The 19,580-nt window shown below is 36.3% G+C and overlaps 1 protein-coding gene across 4 annotated transcripts in view; it reads left to right on the forward strand.

The window, feature by feature from the left end:
- The window catches only part of LOC118204855 (complement factor B-like), a 122,757-nt gene that overhangs the window by 65,808 nt on the left and 37,369 nt on the right, over nucleotides 1–19,580 (forward strand). For all 4 annotated transcript variants that reach the window (XM_085813598.1, XM_085813595.1, XM_085813597.1 and 1 more), the window contains one exon: nucleotides 19,235–19,533. In XM_085813598.1, the coding sequence (XP_085669724.1) occupies nucleotides 19,235–19,533 (299 nt within the window). The remainder of the gene's footprint in view (nucleotides 1–19,234; nucleotides 19,534–19,580) is intronic.

Raw genomic sequence — 19,580 nt, forward strand, 5'->3', positions numbered from 1 at the left:
GCAGGCTTCCCACTAACTTGGAGGATCATCCAAAAGCAGAATGTCTCTTCGGATTCTCCACCGCGCGCTGCAATTATCATATGTAATCCAGCCTGGTCCCCCATCAACATTCTCACAGAGCGCGACTGTGTCTCCATCCTATTGGAAACAAACAATCTTGCTCTTGCCATCACTTCACTTTACTCCCCGCCCACGGACTCTATACAAGATGCTACAACAGCTTTAGACACAAACAGAAGTGTCCACACACTCAGCACATCATTGGTGAGGATTTTAATGCCCACCACACGCATTGGGGATACCCGGACACAAGCCCAAAGGGACGGAGTCTAGAGGACTACATTGCCAAGCAAAACCTGCATCTCCACAACTCGTTAGAAGCACCACCTACCTTTGACAACACTTATCACAAGGGCTGGCCTGACTTAACCCTCTCTAGCAGCAACTCAACTAATCTCCTGCAAAACTGGGAAGTGGTAGACACAGAAAGCCTGTCAGACCACAAATTCATACACTTCCAGCTGAAACACAATGCAACCATCCCAATACTCAAAAGATACAGACTCCCAGGCAGTAAAATAAACAGGCTCAAGACGCCATCCCAACAATTCACAGCTGTAATAACGCTGAGGACCTTGATAACTTCACAACTAGCATAACCAAAGAAATCCAAAACTGCTGCGATGCAGTCCTTCCCATGCGCACTGCCAAAAATCTCGATGGGATCACATGGTGGACCAAGGGCCTACGAACACAACGGCAAAAATGCTGTGCCTTACAACGCAAGATCAACAAAGTCATAGGAGATGAAGAAAAGGCACATTATCTAGCCCTCTACAGAATGGAGAGAGCATCTTACAAAAAAATATCCTTACCGCTAAAACTACCAGCTGGAAACGCTTCTGCACCACAAATGCAAACCCCTTTGGTATCCTGCACAAAATCTGCGCCAATAAAGTCTTTCGCCCACATCAACTTCATCTTCAACAAGCCGCAAGCTCACAGGACAATAACCTTACATCCGCCACGGCCACCATCACGATGGACGCGGTCTTTCCTCCCGATGATCCAACCACAGACACAGCTGAATAACGCAGCACCAGACAGAACACCACCTGCCCTGACACGGCAAATGACATGGACTTCAGCATGCAACAAATCTCAGAAATCTTTAGAATCCTCTCAACAAAGAAAGCGCCAGGGCCTGACGGCCTGGACTACAATATTCTCAAAACAGCTTTCGCCGCACAACCTACCTTCTTGCATCTATTCAATGGCCTATTTAAACTTCAAATCTTTCCAACTGCCTTTAAAACAGGTCATGTTGTCTTTTTTGCCAAAAAGAATAAAGACCCACAAGACCCCCGTTCCTTAAGACCGATATGCCTGCTCTCAGCCATGGGCAAAATTTATGAAAAATTGTTAGTCCAGCGCCTCAGTCACCACCTTGAATGTAATAATATCCTCAGTAGTAAGCAATACGGCTTCAGACCAGGAAGATCCACCATCCACGCACTTGAAGAAATTCGCGGCATCATCCACAGCAACAGGAAACAACAACTTCACACCGCCTTCATCTCTCTCGATCTGCGCAGCGCCTTTGATACACTTTGGTGGCCTGCCATTAGACAGGCCCTCAGAACAGTTCGCTGCCCACAAAATCTCTTCAATACCTTCAGCGACTATCTAAGCAATCGCATGCTGATGGTGCCACACAACCAAGGCATTACAGTCAAGGTCCAGGAGAGAGGCTGCCCACAAGGCTCATGTGCCGGCCCTCTCCTCTGGAACCTTACGTTCAACACAGTCCTCACCTATGCATGGCCGCCCCATGCAAAGATCACTGCCTACGCGGATGACGCGGCTATCATCATCCAAGGACGTACGCGAAATGAGTTAGAAGAAAGAGGTAAAGCCGCATGTGAAATTTTCAACACCTTATGCACCAAACTCAAACTCACACTGTCCGTCGATAAATCCGCAGCACTAATTATTCCAAAGCCAGGCACCAACCCAACACGAAAACCCTGTATCAAGCTACAGCAAACCAATATCAAGATCGTTTCTGAGCTCAAATACCTCGGGATTATCTGGGATCGAGGCCTGACGTGGATCCCCCATCTTCACTACATACGCAGCAAAACAAACGCAATAGCCAGAAAAGCCAAACTTTTCCACGGAATCAACTGGGGTCAGAATCCTCATATCAACAAAATCCTGTACACAACCGTCATAGAACGCATCTGCTTGTATGCCGCAACAATCTGGGCAAATCCAATGCAGGGCAGAAAGCAAAAACAGCTACTCACTATCCAGCGCCCTTTCGCACTTATGATATGCAAAGGTTTTCGAACCACTGCGACATCCGCAGCACTAACACTAGCCGGCATACCTCCCCTTTATCACAGAGCCACGCAGGAAGCAGCGACCACCAGGATACTACAACTCAGACAAGATGCCACCTTTAATGGACACACCTTCAGTTCCATCTCCTACGAACACCTAAGGCATCACAGCAGACAACATCCAGGTGACAAAGGAAAAGGAGTCATCATCAGCATCCCAAAAGCTCCCTCTTCAAATATCACAAGCGCTCATCCTGTCTACTATACGGACGGCTCTAAGCAGGACGCAGGAGTCGGCAGCGCCTTCCTTCTTACCCACCATAATGAAGTCATCACAAGCTGGAAGGGCCATCTCCCCACATAATAGCATCTTCCAAGCTGAGGCACTCGCCATCCTGAAGGCCATAGCACACGCTGCACCCTTCAACTACCGCTCACCCATAATCTGCACTGACAGCCAGTCAACACTACATGCCATTAAAAATCACAGATATACATCACCAATCATCAAAGACATTCAAAGTCTACTGCAGCAGCATCGTTCCAACCCAGCAAGACTCATATGGGTGAAGGCCCATGTGGGCCTTGCTGGCAATAAAGCTGCAGATACTCTAGCCAACGAGGCAGCCACCAACCATGAGGCCATAGAAGTGAACCTACCAGCTCCATCCTCCTACATCAAGTCACAGCTCACAAGAGCAACCATTACAGCCTGGCAACGCGACTGGGACAGCTGCGACACGGGGCGTCGCGCTCACATTTTTCTACCAAAAGTCTCAACTAGCCGACTCTGCTCCATACCGCCGCTTACCAGGTTTATAACAGGGCATGGGCCCTTTCCCACGTACTACCACAGACATGGCATATCCATCACAGACATCTGCATATGCGGACAAGAAGGCAACCCTAACCACTACCTGTTCGCATGCCCTCTTACCTCGGCCATGCACCTTCCAGAGCCTACCACCGATCTCGATGCCTTTCTCCGTTTCACGGTTAAAAGCCGTGCAGTGGTGAATAAAATTTGCCAAATGGTTAACTACCTAGCCACACAGGGTCAAGACGTCTGTCACCCGGCTTAAAACGTCCATCGCCGTTCTTCACAGAAGTCCTCAACCGCAGTATATTGAGTGCCTGTGCTAACTGAGCTACGCTAACTGTGCTACGCTAATTGTGCTATAATCTGTGCAACAAACGTGCATAACGGACCTAGCGCATCATATGTTAATTTTTTTTAAGCATGATATATGCCATGCATGTTTATATCCCTGTTTATTACATATGTGCACTATGTATAGTAATTTAAGTGTTGGGGTATAGTGTTTTGTATCTTAAGCGCATGCGTTTTGCTCATCTGTGTATTTTGTTTTCAGCATTGCGTTATATGTGTTTATCACAGCATATTTATTTTATGTGTATGTCCAATGTGTATCGCACTATATGCATCTGTCACTGAATAAGTATTTGCCTCAATGGCAGCACTGAATGTACATTACTATTGCTTCTGTACTGCGCTCGTAATATACTCATGTCTCCGAATTATAACTTATGTGTCACGCATATCGTCTCCTGCATATCTGCATTTTGCTTCTTGTACCTTTTGTATATTTTGCGCATATGAGTACTGCACTACAGTATATGTGTATATGTATTTATTATTGTAAATTGCAAGATTGCAATAATTGCCAGACTGCAATTTATCGCCAGATTGAAATGTGCGCCTGTGTACGAAATAACCAAATTTTGGAAATTGCCATTTAATTTGTAATTATGCTATTGCAACAACACTGTGCGCGGAAAATGCTTATATTTGATTTTAATACGTAATGTGTACATTGTAATGTTTAATTATATTACACTAGCGTATTTTGAGCTGTTTTTTACTGATGAGATTATAAATCATATTGTTACGGAAACCAACATTTTTGCATAATGCCCCATTATGTGCAGTTCCATGTTTTAAAGTATATCACACACAAAAAGATTTTTAGGTAATTACTGTATTTATACTGTGCTTCATAAAGTTTTACATTAGTTGTATTTATTTAGTCCTTTCAATTTAATACTTGTCTTATATTTATAATTAACTATTATTATTTATATAATTGGTTATAATCATTTATAATTTACTGTTTAATAATTATTTTAAAGTACGTAAAAACTGTTATTTATGTACTACAAATACTTTAAGAAATTTTTAAAACGCGCGAGGCGAGCTATCTACGGCATCGCCAGAGAAAGGTGACATTTTCGGAAGAACGGCGGGGGAAAACAGCTGCCACTTTCGACTACTGTTTACTCCTAATGCTGCGCGAATTAAGTAAACGGAAACTGCTCATTTCCATAACCGTCAAAGGGTTAATTATCAGTATAATGAAAGTTGCGTAATGTGTTTTAATGCGCAATGTATGTAACATGTTTATATTTCTGTTACTTATGTGCAATGGGTATAGTATTTTATGTGTCGGTGTATAGTGTTTTGTATATTAAGCACACGCGTTTTGCGCATCTGTGTATTGCGATTTGTATCAATTGTGCATGAGTCTTGCTTTACATATGCTTATCACAGCATATTGTATTTTATGTATGTCTAATGCGTATCGCATCATATGTATACCTTGTACAAGTACTTGCCTCTATGGCGGCATTGCTCGTACACTACTATTGCTGCTGTACTGCGCGCGTAAATGCTAATGCATTAATTTATTACTTATGCGTCATGCATATCATTTCCTGCGTTTTGTACCTTTTGTTTCTTTTGTGCTTATGAGTATTGCATGACATTTGCTTATTATTGCACTTTATATCATTGTATATTGCATTACTTCTATTGCACATCGTATTACCTCTATGGCTGCACTGATTGTACACTATTATTGCTACTGCACTGTGCGCGTAATATGCTAATATCTCCGATTATTACATATGTGTCCTGCGGAAAGTGTTCTGTGTATTTGTGTATTACGTTATGCAAATTATATGCATATGAATTCTGCACTATATGTGATTATTACTGTATTACTGTATATTATATTACCTCCGCTGCATATTGCATTGCATCCTGTGTCCTACGGACTGCATCCCATGTATCTGTGTACTGCGTCTGGTATCAATTGTGCATATGAGTACAGCATAATATGTGTTTATTATTGCACTTTGTATTATTGTATATTGTATTACCTCTATTGCATATTGTATTACCTCTACAGCCACATTGATTGTACACTACTATCGCTACTGCACTGCGCGCGTTAACATGCTAATATCTCAGATTATCACTCATGTGTCCTGCGTACTGTGTACATGTGCACTGCGTTACGTATCTTCTGAGCATGTGAGTATTGCATTATATGCGTTTATTATTGCATATTGTGTCACTGTACATTGTATTACCTCAATTGCATATTGTATTGTGTATTGTATTAAGTGTTTTTGTGTACCTTCTCAAGTGTCTTTAAGAGTTTAGGTGTCTACGTGTCTGAAGCGTCTTAGGTGTTTGAATGTTATAGGTGTTTTTAGTATTCTTGTATTCTTTTTATTTATTTATTTATGTGCACATTTCATGTGTGTTTATGCTCTGTTTAATGTACAAACAAGACTTCCCCACCCACAAATGTACATCAAATTTCAATGTAGCCCAATGTCGCCCTTGTATGGCCATGTTTAATCTGAATGGAATATCAATAAGCTCCAGGTGCGGCCTTGTGCGGCTCCAGGGAGTTGTTGCATCTGGATAGTGGAAGGCGAGGGACATATGCCTGCTTACCCCTGTTAAACACCAGGCGTCCCCGTCCTCCGTCACCTGTCACCTGCTTGTGCCCTCTGTAAATTTATCTGTAGGAATGCAATTGGGCTCTGTGCTATATTAGCCGTATTTATTTTTTTGGAAACTTTCGTCGGGACGTGAGGTTGCTGTTGAGCGCATTAAAGGCGCTGGCAGGCTTCTAGTACTCTGTACTGTCTCTGATGGTCTGCACTCTTCGCTGGTACTGCGGACAGTCGGGGTGGTAGGCTGGGTGGGTAAAATTATGTCTTGATCCATAGCGTGAGTTTGCGTCCCCGCAGTTAATGCACTGCGGTTGATGTGCATTGCATTCCCAAACCCCATGTTCTCCAGCGCAGAATGAACAGTATTGCTTTTGGCTTTTGCAGTCTGCCTGCGTATGCCTGTACTGCTGACATCTGTAGCATTTCTTGATGCCAGAGTACTCTCTGACTTTGTGGGCCTGCCATCCCAAGAAGATCTTCCTTTGCTGCATGACTAAAGCTTGTGGGCTCACATTCGAATACCCACTTGACTTTTCCTTTACGTCGTTCTCTGAGACGGTAGAGGGGCTTCAAGGTGTTATTGGGCATGTTTGTAGCAGCGCTGATATCCTCAAGCACTTCCTCGGGTTTTGTAGACTCTGGCAGGTCGTGAATTGCACATCTTGGCTTGCGCTTCCGAGGTCTACTGATTTCCGCCGTGATTTCCTTTTGCTTGATGTGCTGCTCGAGAGCTGTGGTATCGTCGCTGGTGTTACAGATTACTTCAATGCCGCCTTTGTTACTTCTGATAATCTTGTTTATTCCAACCTGAAACTTCGTGAGGGGTACTTTGGCGTTGAGCTGCGTTCTTAGCTCCGCTTCTGTAATGTCGGGTTTCGGCCGTATGAAAAGGCTTTGTGTCTTTGTTTTCCCGACGATCTTAGCAAATGTCGGTCGGGTGGCAGTTGGTAGTGGTGTTGAGGCCTGTTGAGAATGCTGTTCCGAAGTCGGATGTTGCTGAGAATGTGCTAATTCGCAACAAAGCACGGTTGAGGTATTTACTCCGGTACCGACTTTGGCAGTTTCTGGTATAAAGTCTGGTCCTTTTATGGCTAGCGTTTGTAATGCGGCCAGAGAGTCTAGGAGGCGAGCACGGAGTTCTGTTAGTAAGAGGAATTTGGCGTTTCTTTTAGTGGTCGTTACCTGTCGAATGTCTTCGTATAAAATGGAAATCTTTTCTACGTAAGGCAGATCTAATTACCATTTTAAAAAATTAAGTCAATTTCTTAGAAGCGTCTAAGGTACTTTGTGTGTCAGATGATTCTCCATCAGTTGTAAGGGCCGAAGGACGTGGCATGATTTGAAGGGAGCACCGCGATGGCAGCTATTGTAAAGAGTCTATTCAGTGGTACTAGAAATTCGCTACAATAAAAACTGTAAAGTTCGCGTTACACTATTTTGCACAATTCGCTGATCACTGAATTGAACACAGTCACTACTAGCACTACTTTGCACACTAATTTACACTTACTAATAAACACTTGAAGAAGCCTTTTAAGTTGTATAAAGAACGTTAATCAAATTAGCAGTGAAATGTATACAAATTATAGATAACTTAATTAAATCAATAATTAAAGACTTATAATATGCTAATTATATTAATTGCAATTAGCATTGTTCAAAGGTGCTGGAGATCTAGAGTACAATTAAGGCTAAACTGAAAGTGCCGCTGTCTATACAGAAGCCTATAAAATCATAAAATACAAATAAGTGCAATAAGACTGTACCGGTAATTAACCCAATTACCAATTTAGCACTATACTTAAATACACAATCAAGTCAATGGGATGGGTAACAAGAGCCTTCTAGGCAATTTGAGAATTATTAAAATTGCACAATTTGTGCTAAGTTATGAAAAATTTAGCGGTAATTAATCAGCATGTGAATAACAATACATCATTAATTAACACACATTTACGTAAACACTTTTATAATTAATCGAGTTTCCGGTGTAAAACCAAAGGTTACTAGACACCTATTTTGAGTAGTAAATAGTGTCAAGTATTGGCTGAAGCCAACCTGTTGATTAATCTGCGATTAATAAATTAATTATAATGTCAGGCTGTCCTACCTTGGCTGCTATCTTCTCTGTTTTTCATCTGTAGAGCAGGAATAGTAATCCAATTAGCACTAATGAACCAGAATAGCACTTGCACAAACACAACTCACACTGCACTTGGACGCTTATCTTCTGTGTTTCATCTTAGACGCTTATCTTCTTCAGTTTTTCATACTAAGTTCTTGAATTTTTGAAAGTCGAATAATTAATACCGCAAATTAGTAACTTTGGTTCTAATTGGTCGAATTTTATGAAATTTGGAACTTTTATTTCTTATTAGTAGAAAGGGCGTTTGCTGTTGGAATTAAGTTGATCCAGTAAATAGGAGTCTAATTAGGCAGATGGTGGATGCGAATTCCTTTGGGGGGGTGAATCACCCAACGGTATTCTAACGGTCGCTAGTGTTGAAGCTGCTTTATATACACTATTTGAAAACTGTAATTAATTCATATTTAAATTACTACTTAACCAAATGACGTTAAACTTATTCCAAATTAAAGTGAAAAACCTGGGCTATTCAATGGTATTAAATATGAGCTGATCCGAGTTGCAGTTGTTTTGTAGGGGTCCACAAAGCTGGTCAGGACGGTGAAAATGGCACTGTAATGCTAACACAATTAGTAAAATCTTGAAAATTCCGTAATTAAATGCCTAATTGTCATACAGTCGAAAATCTTGTATCACCGTAATCCTTGCTGCTTCTGCTATCTAAATCAACTACTTTTTAAGACTGCAGGATAATTATTTCCGTAGTTATAGACTGAATCGGCGGAGCTCAAAAAATACAACCTTCACTCTCTCGAAGCTTACAATGTTCCTATACAGGTTTGAACAGGTAATAATCGCGCGCCGCGAGATGAACCGCGGCAAAAATTCGAGCACCGTCTCACGGTGAAGACCATAAAAATTGGCCCCGGCGTGAACGTGTTAAATATCACACTAATGAAGATAAGTTTCTGACTTTTTTTAAAAGCAGATTTCTTGAGGTTGCAAAGCAGTTACATCCCAGTTGGGCGCATTTCGAAAGGATTCAAATCTTTAGAAGGGCGCGCTGGAATATAGGTACCCTCACACATATAAGTATCAGCATCTAGTTTGTGAAAATATACCTTTGTAACGGTTTAAATCGGTTGTCGACAGCTCGAAAAGATATGTATTCGTAAGGGTGCTTTGGCATAAAGGGTCCCGCAAACACATGGAGATTGATTTCTAATTTGAGAAAAAGCCTTTATGAGGGTTGGCCACAGTTCAGAAACAGAGACGTCTTCATAAGGATGCACTGGCATTCATCAGGTGCTGGCTTTACGATACCACGACGATAAGATAGCTCATGGACCTTTTGTGGCCTACTTATTTCGTTTTGGGTTACATAATACAGACAGCTGCATTTGTTTCAGTGTCAAATAACCAAAGATCTACATTTTTGGCTCTATACAACAAACAATGTTCGTGAATGGTTTCAGCAGATTCTCAGAAATAAATGTCTTCGCCAGACGCTTTAGACTCTAATCAACTATCTTATTAAAAAAAAAGCGAAAATCTCAAATCAGTATAATTCTAATTTTCATTTATAATTTTTAGCTATTATTTTTATTAATATAAAAGCCGATAAATGATCAGAAAAAGCTGAAAGTCTTTCAAAAGGAACAGCTGCTCATTCTGTGGTTCCTTGCGATAGTGTTATTCTGGGGTTCTTCTACTTAAGCAATACTTTTCAGAGCAATCATAGGGTTCCTAACGAAGACTGAGAATGAAAGGTACATAACGTGCATCCTTCGTAAGGATATCTTGGATGATGAAAAGAACAAAATAATTTCAGAAGAACAGAAGAGTTTTGCCTCTGCAGGAGCTAGATGCGTCACATATCTACAGCCATCTATAATACTACGAGAAAATCCTCGCAATCGGGGAGATGAAGATGAGTGCTCGCAACTTCCTCATCATCAGAATAACATCAATTTCCAGGTAGCGGTGTCCAATCCGGACATCATATGAGATAGGAAACTATACGACATTTAAGAATTTGCATCATGAAGATAAACTCGTAGTTCGGCTATATGCAGGTGAGGGATGAAACCGCAAGTCAGACAACAAATACTTCTTGCTGTAAATGTACAGTGTTCGGACAAATGAAATGATCATCCACTAAGATTTCATAATTTCGAAGTTAAATTTGCAGTATTATTTGTTGCTTCCTTCACAGAAGAATTTCACAATAAGCCTGTTTAGGTATTCTTTTCAAAATCGTGACAATTTTCAAACCATGTCGCAAAGCTATCATCATAAAAGTGCGGAAGACCCTTACATCAGTTCGCCACATTTCGAAAATCTTCGAAGAAACCTTAATAGGAATGCGACGGTATAAATGTACCCGCAACACTTATAATGATCATTTTTTTAATTTGAGAAAAGCTAAGTTTAAAAGGATGCGTATAACTTTATGCTAGCTGGCTCTAGTTCGAAAAGGCATAAATCTTCATAACGGTGCACTTACGTAAAGATTTTCGCACTGTAGTAAAGATTATATAACTTGAGAAAAGCTGCTTTGGTAAGGGTGGGGGCACCGTATAACCGAGATATCCTAATGGAAATATTTGTCTTATCGAACAGTGATTAACTCGAATAAATACGCTGTAAAGTAGATTTTAATTTTATAATAGTTATTTTAATTTCGAAGCCCTATCTTATCAGTACTTGTTTCCACTTATAACTTCCTACCATAACGAGTTTTTCGAATCGCGCTGAATGCAAATGAGTTAAAAGAACTAAGCGAACATGAAAACTAAGCGCTGCTCTACAGCGCTTATCAAGGATCTTCCTTCACTTCTGTATGTATTGTCAAACTTGGAATAGCAACAACAACCTTAAGATAATACATTCTTTCGCGTATGATTATCAGAGTTTTAGAAATTTTCCATTTCTCTATCATGATAAGTGGATGATTCTTTTAAGATTCTCCTTATGCATATATGTAATATCGAAGTTCAGAATAACAACATTAGGAAACTATAACTCTTTCCCACTATCCTATCATGATTATTTTTACACATATGACGCCGGAAAGACTGCCTTCAAAAACAAGACATGACAAGAATGTATTACGGTAAGTGTTGATGAAATCATTTCGTTAATGTATTTTTTAGATAATTTTTGCTATTTAAGAATGCTACGTATTTCTATATCATTCAGAATTGTCGTTAGATTCAAAAGCGAATATGAGGAATATATGTGATACAGAGTTAAATGTGGAATTATACGAAGAATTTTATTCACGAAATGAAGCTGATATTTTGCTAGATGAACTATCAAATTATGATTTTAAAAATATTAGTTTTGAAATTAATGGGACTCAGTATGTTCCACGAAGAAAAGTACTCGGTTTCGGTGATGAAGGACTTAGTTACGAATTCTCTGGAACGAGCATTTGTGCAGAACCATGGACTGAAACTCTTCTAAATGTAAAAGATTATGTTGAAACGATAACTGGCAAAAAATATAATTTTGCTTTATTGAACTACAGTCAAAAGTCGTTAATCCGGACTCGTCGGGACTTCGGCGATTCCGGATTATAGATCATCAGTTTAAATCTGGTAAAATGGCATGCAGAAATTATAAAATTAAAACTATAAAACCGTAATTTACGAAATAAAGAACAATTATGATCTAAAGGGTATCAAAATTTACAAAAAAAAGCTTAATATTTATTTGTTTACCTTATTAAACATTTCTTTCAATGTAAGTTGTTTAAGTTGATTCGTTTTTTATGTGATAATACATTCTCTTTAATTCTATAAACAGACATAATTTCTTGTTCAGTTACAAAGTTCCGCTGTTCACGTCCTATAATTGCTGTGTCGAGAATACCGACTAATTTGTCAATCGAAATTTTTTCGTTTTCAATAACCTCTGTCACTTTCTTCGCTATCGGAAGCGAATTATAATGACGAGGCATTTGATTTAAATCATATCAAAGATAAAGTACATCGAGATGAAATACTACATTGAGTAAGCAATTATAAGCCAAATAAAATAAAAACATCTGCCCTTAAGATAAGGATAGTGAATTCATTGCACGCCGCCGCCGCGTTAAAGATAAACAAAGTTTAGATAAACAAGCGTTAAAGTTTAGTTAACAAAATATATGCCTTTATCCATTTTTTTGCAGCAATTCCACTTTTTGTTTAATGGACTCCGAAAGATACTTTCGCTTTGTATATCCTTTACATATTAGTAAATATATATCGGAAATTCTATTTGACAAAATCGAAAGTTTAAGCTTACTTTTATAAAATTGCTCTAACAGTCTGCAAAAAATAATAATCCAGATCCAATTCGAAGATTAAGCAACAACGCAATCTGCAACATTAACTGAAATAGATAATTAGATAATTTTAGCTTAGCTTATCCCGTCCGTTATACATTAAACGCGCATTCGTAAACGTATTTTGCGCACGCGCACACGCAAATTCGTAGCGGTAAAGGTCTTACGCGCATGCGTCAACACGACGCATGCGGAGAAAGTTTGTAGCTTTGAGGTCCGGATTATAGATCATTCCGGATTATGGGTGTCCGAATTAACGACTTTTGACTGTATTATCCTGACGGAGTGGCGAAAATTTCAACGCATAAAGATAATGAAACTTGTCTCGAACTTGAAAGTGATATACCTATCATCAGTTTAGGTGCAAAACGTCAAATGGTATTTACCAGGCGAAATTTCACATCTCGAAGCGTGGACTTAACTCATGGAACTCTCCTTGTAATGAAACCCCCAACGAATCAATTTTGGATGCACGGAATACCCTCTCAACCTGACGTTAAAGATCCTAGAATTAGTATCACATTCCGAAACATAAAAAATTCGAAAATTAGAAAACGACGCTTGGAAGATAATGAGGATGAACTTCCAGAGGATGACTGGTTTGCCCACTATATGGAATCTGTTCCTGAAAATATCTTCATGCCGAATAATCGAGAACAGAAAAAAGAAAGTTCGAAGTTGATTGCACAGTGGACTCTTGGTTGGGGATATTTTGTGTCCATAAATCAGTTTGAAAACAGAATGAACATTCATCTACGTGAATGTGTGGAACAAAATAGAATATTATACCCTACTACACGCGGTGTTGTTATAACTCCTGCAACATGGCAAGAATTTTGCTCAAAAATATATGAATTTAATCTTGTCTATACGAGTGCCAGCATCATTTGCAATAATGAGTTGGTAGTTTTCAACAAAGAAGGTGAGTGTATTTTTCAACAAGTTTTTAAACAAGATGAAAATTCTTTTAAATTAAAACCTACATACCTAAAAGTAAACTGTGATATTTTAAAAAAATTGAAAGAAATTATTCCTGATGTATCTAATACTTTATATAAAAGTATTTTTGAAATTATTTTACCGTTGCAAATCAAATGTAAAAACAATTGTTCGGATATGGCAAGTGATGATGATGAACTTTTTAAAGAACTCATAAACTCTATCAAAACTGAATTAAATTCAGTGATTAAAAAACTATTTAAATGCGAAGGTTGCATTGTAAATCATCCTTCACAAACAAGACATGATTGCATTATAATAAGTGTTGATGACAGAATTAAATATATTGGTGAAGATATATTTTTATGTATTATTTTAAAAATATAAGAGATTCTTTAAGGCAGAAAAAAATTGTTCATTTATTTTGTGATAGGTTTTTTGAATCGAAATGTTATGAAGATTATAAAAATGCATTAATATAAGTACAGCTATTCTATTTAAATTTCTATCTTTGGTTGATGTTATGACTATTTTTTTTCCTTATGTTTTTTTAATAGAAATATATTGAAATTTTAGTTTTAATTTTAAAGCAAACATGTATATCAAATGTCAGTAAATGCATATTTCTGTTAATTTAATATTAACTAATGAAAGAAAATTCTAAGTATATTTTATGTATAATACAGAAACTTGTTTTTTGGAAATAAATAAATGTATTTAAATAGAAAAGCTTCTTGGTGAAATGAATGTATTTTTATTTTTTATAACAATTTTTTTTAAGTATTATATGTTTACAATGCAGTATATGATTCAAGTGATTCACTCGTGTTGAAAATTTAAGAGTTTATGAAGCGATTATTCGCTGAAAGTTTACTTATGTGATATATTTGCGAGGTTTCTTGAATACGAGTAATCTGAAGAGATATTTGAAATCTCATGAAAGAAACATCAGATGTAGTGTATGTCCTTAGAAATTTAAGTTTATAGTTTGAAAAGTCGCGAAGCTTCTCGTCTTAGAATTTTGTAGTGAATAATCACAAGTTCTTTTCATGTAAAAAGGATATGAAAACTTATAAAGTTACTTTTAAGAGTAAATCATGATAAAAGATATTTAGTGAGCATAAGAATTTAAAACTATATATATATATGATGATATGAAACTTTACATCGTATTGAATGTTCGGACATTTTTTCAAGTAAAACAGAATTTGAAGAAAATCTCACGAACCTTTTTTTTTTTTTTTTTTAATTTTGCCGGTGTCAAAAGAAACATAAATATGCTGATGATGATGTTTTGAAACAGCATGATACTTCTCTTCTTATAAATTGCATCCATTGTTTACAAGTATTTAAAAGAAAATGTGATCTCTTACACCACATTCGAATGCGACACGGTTTGATGCGAATCTTACAAAAACGAAGAAACGTTGACATCGTTAATACATGCAAGTCTTCTAAAATCGCAAGTCTTAATAGTATGTTCGCAATTGAATCGATTTTCTAGAACATAGAAAATGATTATGTCTTAGATGTACTTCTTGAATATATAAAATTGTAGTTAGAAGGGAAAAAAATGAGTTACGATGTAGTGTTACACTGAGTTATGATATCGGTGTTTGAAATGGTAATCAATAGTTACATTTAAAATGTGTCGTGAGTGTGAAAATGCAGAAATAAAAGAGCTTTGGCGAATTTAATAAACGTGGTTCAATGTGGTTGATGGGAAAATTTGTTCCATGTGAATTAAATAGTGCAAGATATGAACCTCTTTTCCTCAATAGTTAATTATTCAATTGTAAGACAATTAAACTTTAAAGTAAGGATTAATATTACATTGATTAATGTAAATAACTGATGATATGTGTATTAACATAGTGAATGTTCGCTTTTATGAAGTTCTAAACATTACTTTAAATACTATTCATAAAACTTTTATCTCATATATACAAACATGACAATATCTATTGAGTTTTCGTTTATTCTTTGGAATGTATGAAAGTTTAAATATTTTTTTAATTTAATGTAGATTGGAGTAAAATATCTGTATCTTTCTTCATTTCAATCGGTAATATCTATATGCTGGTAAAGGTACGTATGTTCGTAAGAGTTATACTGTGTCACATTTTTGACAATCTTTCATTCATATTAGCTAATAAGAGAATTATTGAAGTTAGTAAAGTAATGAAAATCAACGTTATTGAAAGAAAACTCTAAAAGCATTTACATTTCCAGAAATATATCAAAGTTCCTTTTCTTAAAAACAACAGGTGTATCGTAGTTTTTATTTCTATTTCGTTAAAAGCTGAACTTGTAAAATAAAAATTTTCTATTAGTGTAAGGTAAACAAACAAAACAAAACAAAACAAAACAAAACAAAACAAAAAATCAAGAGACAATCCGTATCATGAATGAAATTCAAGTCTTACATTGGATTAAAAAGAAATATTCTGAATCTAAATGTTTATGCCTATTTAGCACAAAATGTGTTTATTTATGTTATAAATTTAACTAAAACCATTCTTATAACAGTATGTTGCCTCTAAACTGGGTAAAAGTGTTAAGTATATTTTCTGATGGTATTGATATACTTGTCCAAGAAGTTCTAGAAACCTCAAATGTCGAAAGAGCATATGATAAGAGTCTCCTTTCCTATCGCTACGTCAGTTACAGGTTAAGGGGTGGCTTGAATGGATAAAGGTAATGTTTGTACAAAAATATAGTAGTTCTATTTTGAACTGAGAAATAATTCGCTTTTTGTCAATTAAGGAAACTTGTAGTATTATTAAACAGAATGTCAGTGAAAGACATTGCGTTTGCATAGTGAATTATGAAGGTACTGAAAGGTAGTAAAGAAGGTGAATTAAAGAATTAATTTGAACAAATAAGGTAAGGCTATCATTAAAAGAAAAAACTGTTCAAAAGATGTATGTTAGAATTAAAAGTAAGATGTTAAAATTTAAAAAGATGTAACAGAGTAAAACCAAAGAATACTGGCAATTCCCATCTGGAAAACAGTAATTTGAGTACGATATTGAAAAAGTTGGTTTTAAGAATTTCTTTATGCATGTGATGCAAAACAATTGCTAGTTTATCATGAGTGCTGACATAGATGCAATTAGTGCAGGAAAAATAGTAAAATTAGTATAGTCAGTGTTTCTAAAACATGAAAAAATAATAGTGTGAGCAGTGTAAATTCATTTGAAGTACTCAAATATGACATAGACTAAATATCAGAAAATGTAAGAAATATTTTGGTATGTGTGGATGAAACACTGAACGTGGTTGTAAAATTAGAAATGAAAATTAACAACACACTTAAAGGCAATCGGGATTTAAAACTAAACATGATGTTAGAAACTTTGAAGACCATAAAACTATATGAGAAAGAAATGCATTTAGATATAAATGGTATTAAACTGTAAAGTTGTGAATGGAAATTTCTGAGTAAAACCTGTAGATGATCTATTATGATCGGAGAATAAAACAAGTATTTTAAAAATTGTAAGGAAATGTTTGAATATGGAGTAAATGAAAACAATCCATATCGTTAAAATGAATAAAAAGGGATAAAATGGTGGAATTACGAGTGATGAGAAAATAGAAACATTATAAAAAATTATAAACATTATAAAAAATAGAAACATTATAATAAATAAGTTAAACTAGAATTAAGAAATATAAACACAGAAGGGAAATCATGAACGTAAGAAAAGCAATTAACAGTTATAGACTTAAGTTTTTAAAAAAAATATTCGGTAATGTAAGGAAGATATTGTTGAACATGTGAAAGAAATTAGAAATTCTGTAGAAAATTTAGTAAAAGAACTAAGATCACGAAAAATAAACTTTTCTTTTTAAATAGAATTTCAAACCACTAAGTGTGTATAAAATACTAGATTGTTTTAAAAAAGTAAATGAAGTTAAAATTCAGAATATGTGGAACATTATAACGTTAAAAAAAGTGTGAAATTACATCTAAAATTAAGTAATGTAACAAATAAACAGCATGTGCAGGAACGTTTGTGAAATATAACATATAAGTTAAAAATCAGGGTATGCTGAAATTTATGAAAGGTATGAAAAAAAATAATATGTGGAAATTAAATAAAATATTACAAATTAGAAACGTTAAGTATTAAAAAAAATATGACAGTAAATGAATATGTTATTATGAACAGAAAACCTGAGAAATAAGTTAAAGTTTCATGAAAAACTAAAAAGGATAAAAGTATCAGAATAAAATTGAGTAATAAAAACAAATTATCTTGTAGTTTCATTTTCATGACATGATGAACTATCATTAAAGGAAAGTCTTTTTTATATTTGTTTCTTTTACATTGTTTTCAGAGTCGCGCATTGAATAATTTTAACACCAGACTTAAAAAAAATATTTTTAAAACATATAATTCACTTTTTCGTCAAGAGAGGGCAGCATCGCCATTTCATCAAAATTAAGATGCAGAAAATATTTCCTGTTGCCAATTAAAAAAACTAACTTTAAATGAAAAGCAGGAGGTCTACAACTCAATCAGCAGTCTACCAACACCTCAACTCCACTTGTGTGATGACGTTGCCTTTGGACCCGCCCTCTGTGTGACGTCATTGACCACGCCCACACCGCACACCGCGTGCAGGTGAACCCGTATTTTTATACTACTCATAGTAGATCGTAATATGTAACGACACCACGGGGTGATAGATATTTCATCCGAATGACGGTGATGGGCAACATGGCTTCTTTTGGGCAGTAACATTGAAATACTGCTATGAATGTGAGATTATCTGTTTATGGGATTTAACGGCGCTTAACTGTGTGCAAGCATTCATTTGAGGTTAATTCTCTTAATATTAGTCATCTACATTAGGCCTCAGGCTACAGTTACCGAATTAATATAGATAATGACGTGCGGATTGGCAACAGATTGTCTTTTCTGACAAGTTCCGCTTTAACCAGGACTACAGCGGTGATCCCATATATATTAGATGGTATTGTAATGAACTCCATCTTCCAGCATGCATTTTAGATTGTCATATTGGACGAACGACACTCGTGATGACATCGAACATCATTGGATATGCTATAAATTATGTTTATTCTCTACATCAACCGCTATATGAGAGAAGGTGCAGAGGCAGATCCTTTCGCAGCTCAATAGTTAGAGCTTTTTTTCATGGCCTGCCCTTTCGCCAAACATACTGTCGATTGCATATGTTATGTGACATGGTTATTGGTAGCTCTTCTTCAGCAGCCGATACTAATGGATTGTGGACTCGAAAGGAAGCAACCTGGCAAGAGTACCCAGGGATACATCCAAAATCACTGATTCAATGCTGCTATGTATATATGCTCTTATTACCGCTCATAGTAGCTTCAAATAATATATTTTGACAGTTTTAGATAAAAAATATACCGAAATTATTCTTCAGTGTTCTCAATCTCCTATATTTCCTAGGTAATAATTGTATAGGTTTGCGTATATTACCCTCAGAAAACACATTATACAACAATGCGCAACAAAATACTAAGCTAACATAAAAGAAAAAGAATCTAGAAAATCCCATCCACATATACCGACAAATATTATCAATCTCCTTCATCAAATAGTGATTTTATGCCGATAATTTGGTTAAATCGATATGAAACTTTAATATACTTTTTTAATATTACCATTAGTAATATGCAGCACAAATTTCCTTCCTTCGTGATACTGCAATTTTCACAGACATGAATATAGTTTAGTAAAATAAGATATTTTATTTTAGGTCCCTATGAATATGATAACACTGCTCAAATTGGTGAAATTTTGAAGTTAAAAGTGAAGGAGAATGCAGAAGAACAAAGACGAAAGTTAAGGGAATACCGCCTTGCAGCTCGCATCATTTGGGAGAATGGAACGGTAATCGATCCCAACGGAAACATAGCTGATGGCCCCAAGGAAAGAATAGTTGATCTGAACTATCCAGGCAGACTCATTCTGTATTTTGTATTTGATGTGTCAGGTAGCATCAAAGAACACAACTTCCGCAAAAGTATAGAGTTCGCCAAGGCTATTGTAAAGAAGGTAAGTCACGAGAAAGCACTTACTCTTGTTATTTGAGGTTCTTACTC

Source organism: Stegodyphus dumicola, chromosome 3 (assembly GCF_044657685.1).
Source record: "Stegodyphus dumicola isolate Sdum_Otavi_A_Nest chromosome 3, ASM4465768v1".
NCBI classification, from domain to species: domain Eukaryota; kingdom Metazoa; phylum Arthropoda; class Arachnida; order Araneae; family Eresidae; genus Stegodyphus; species Stegodyphus dumicola.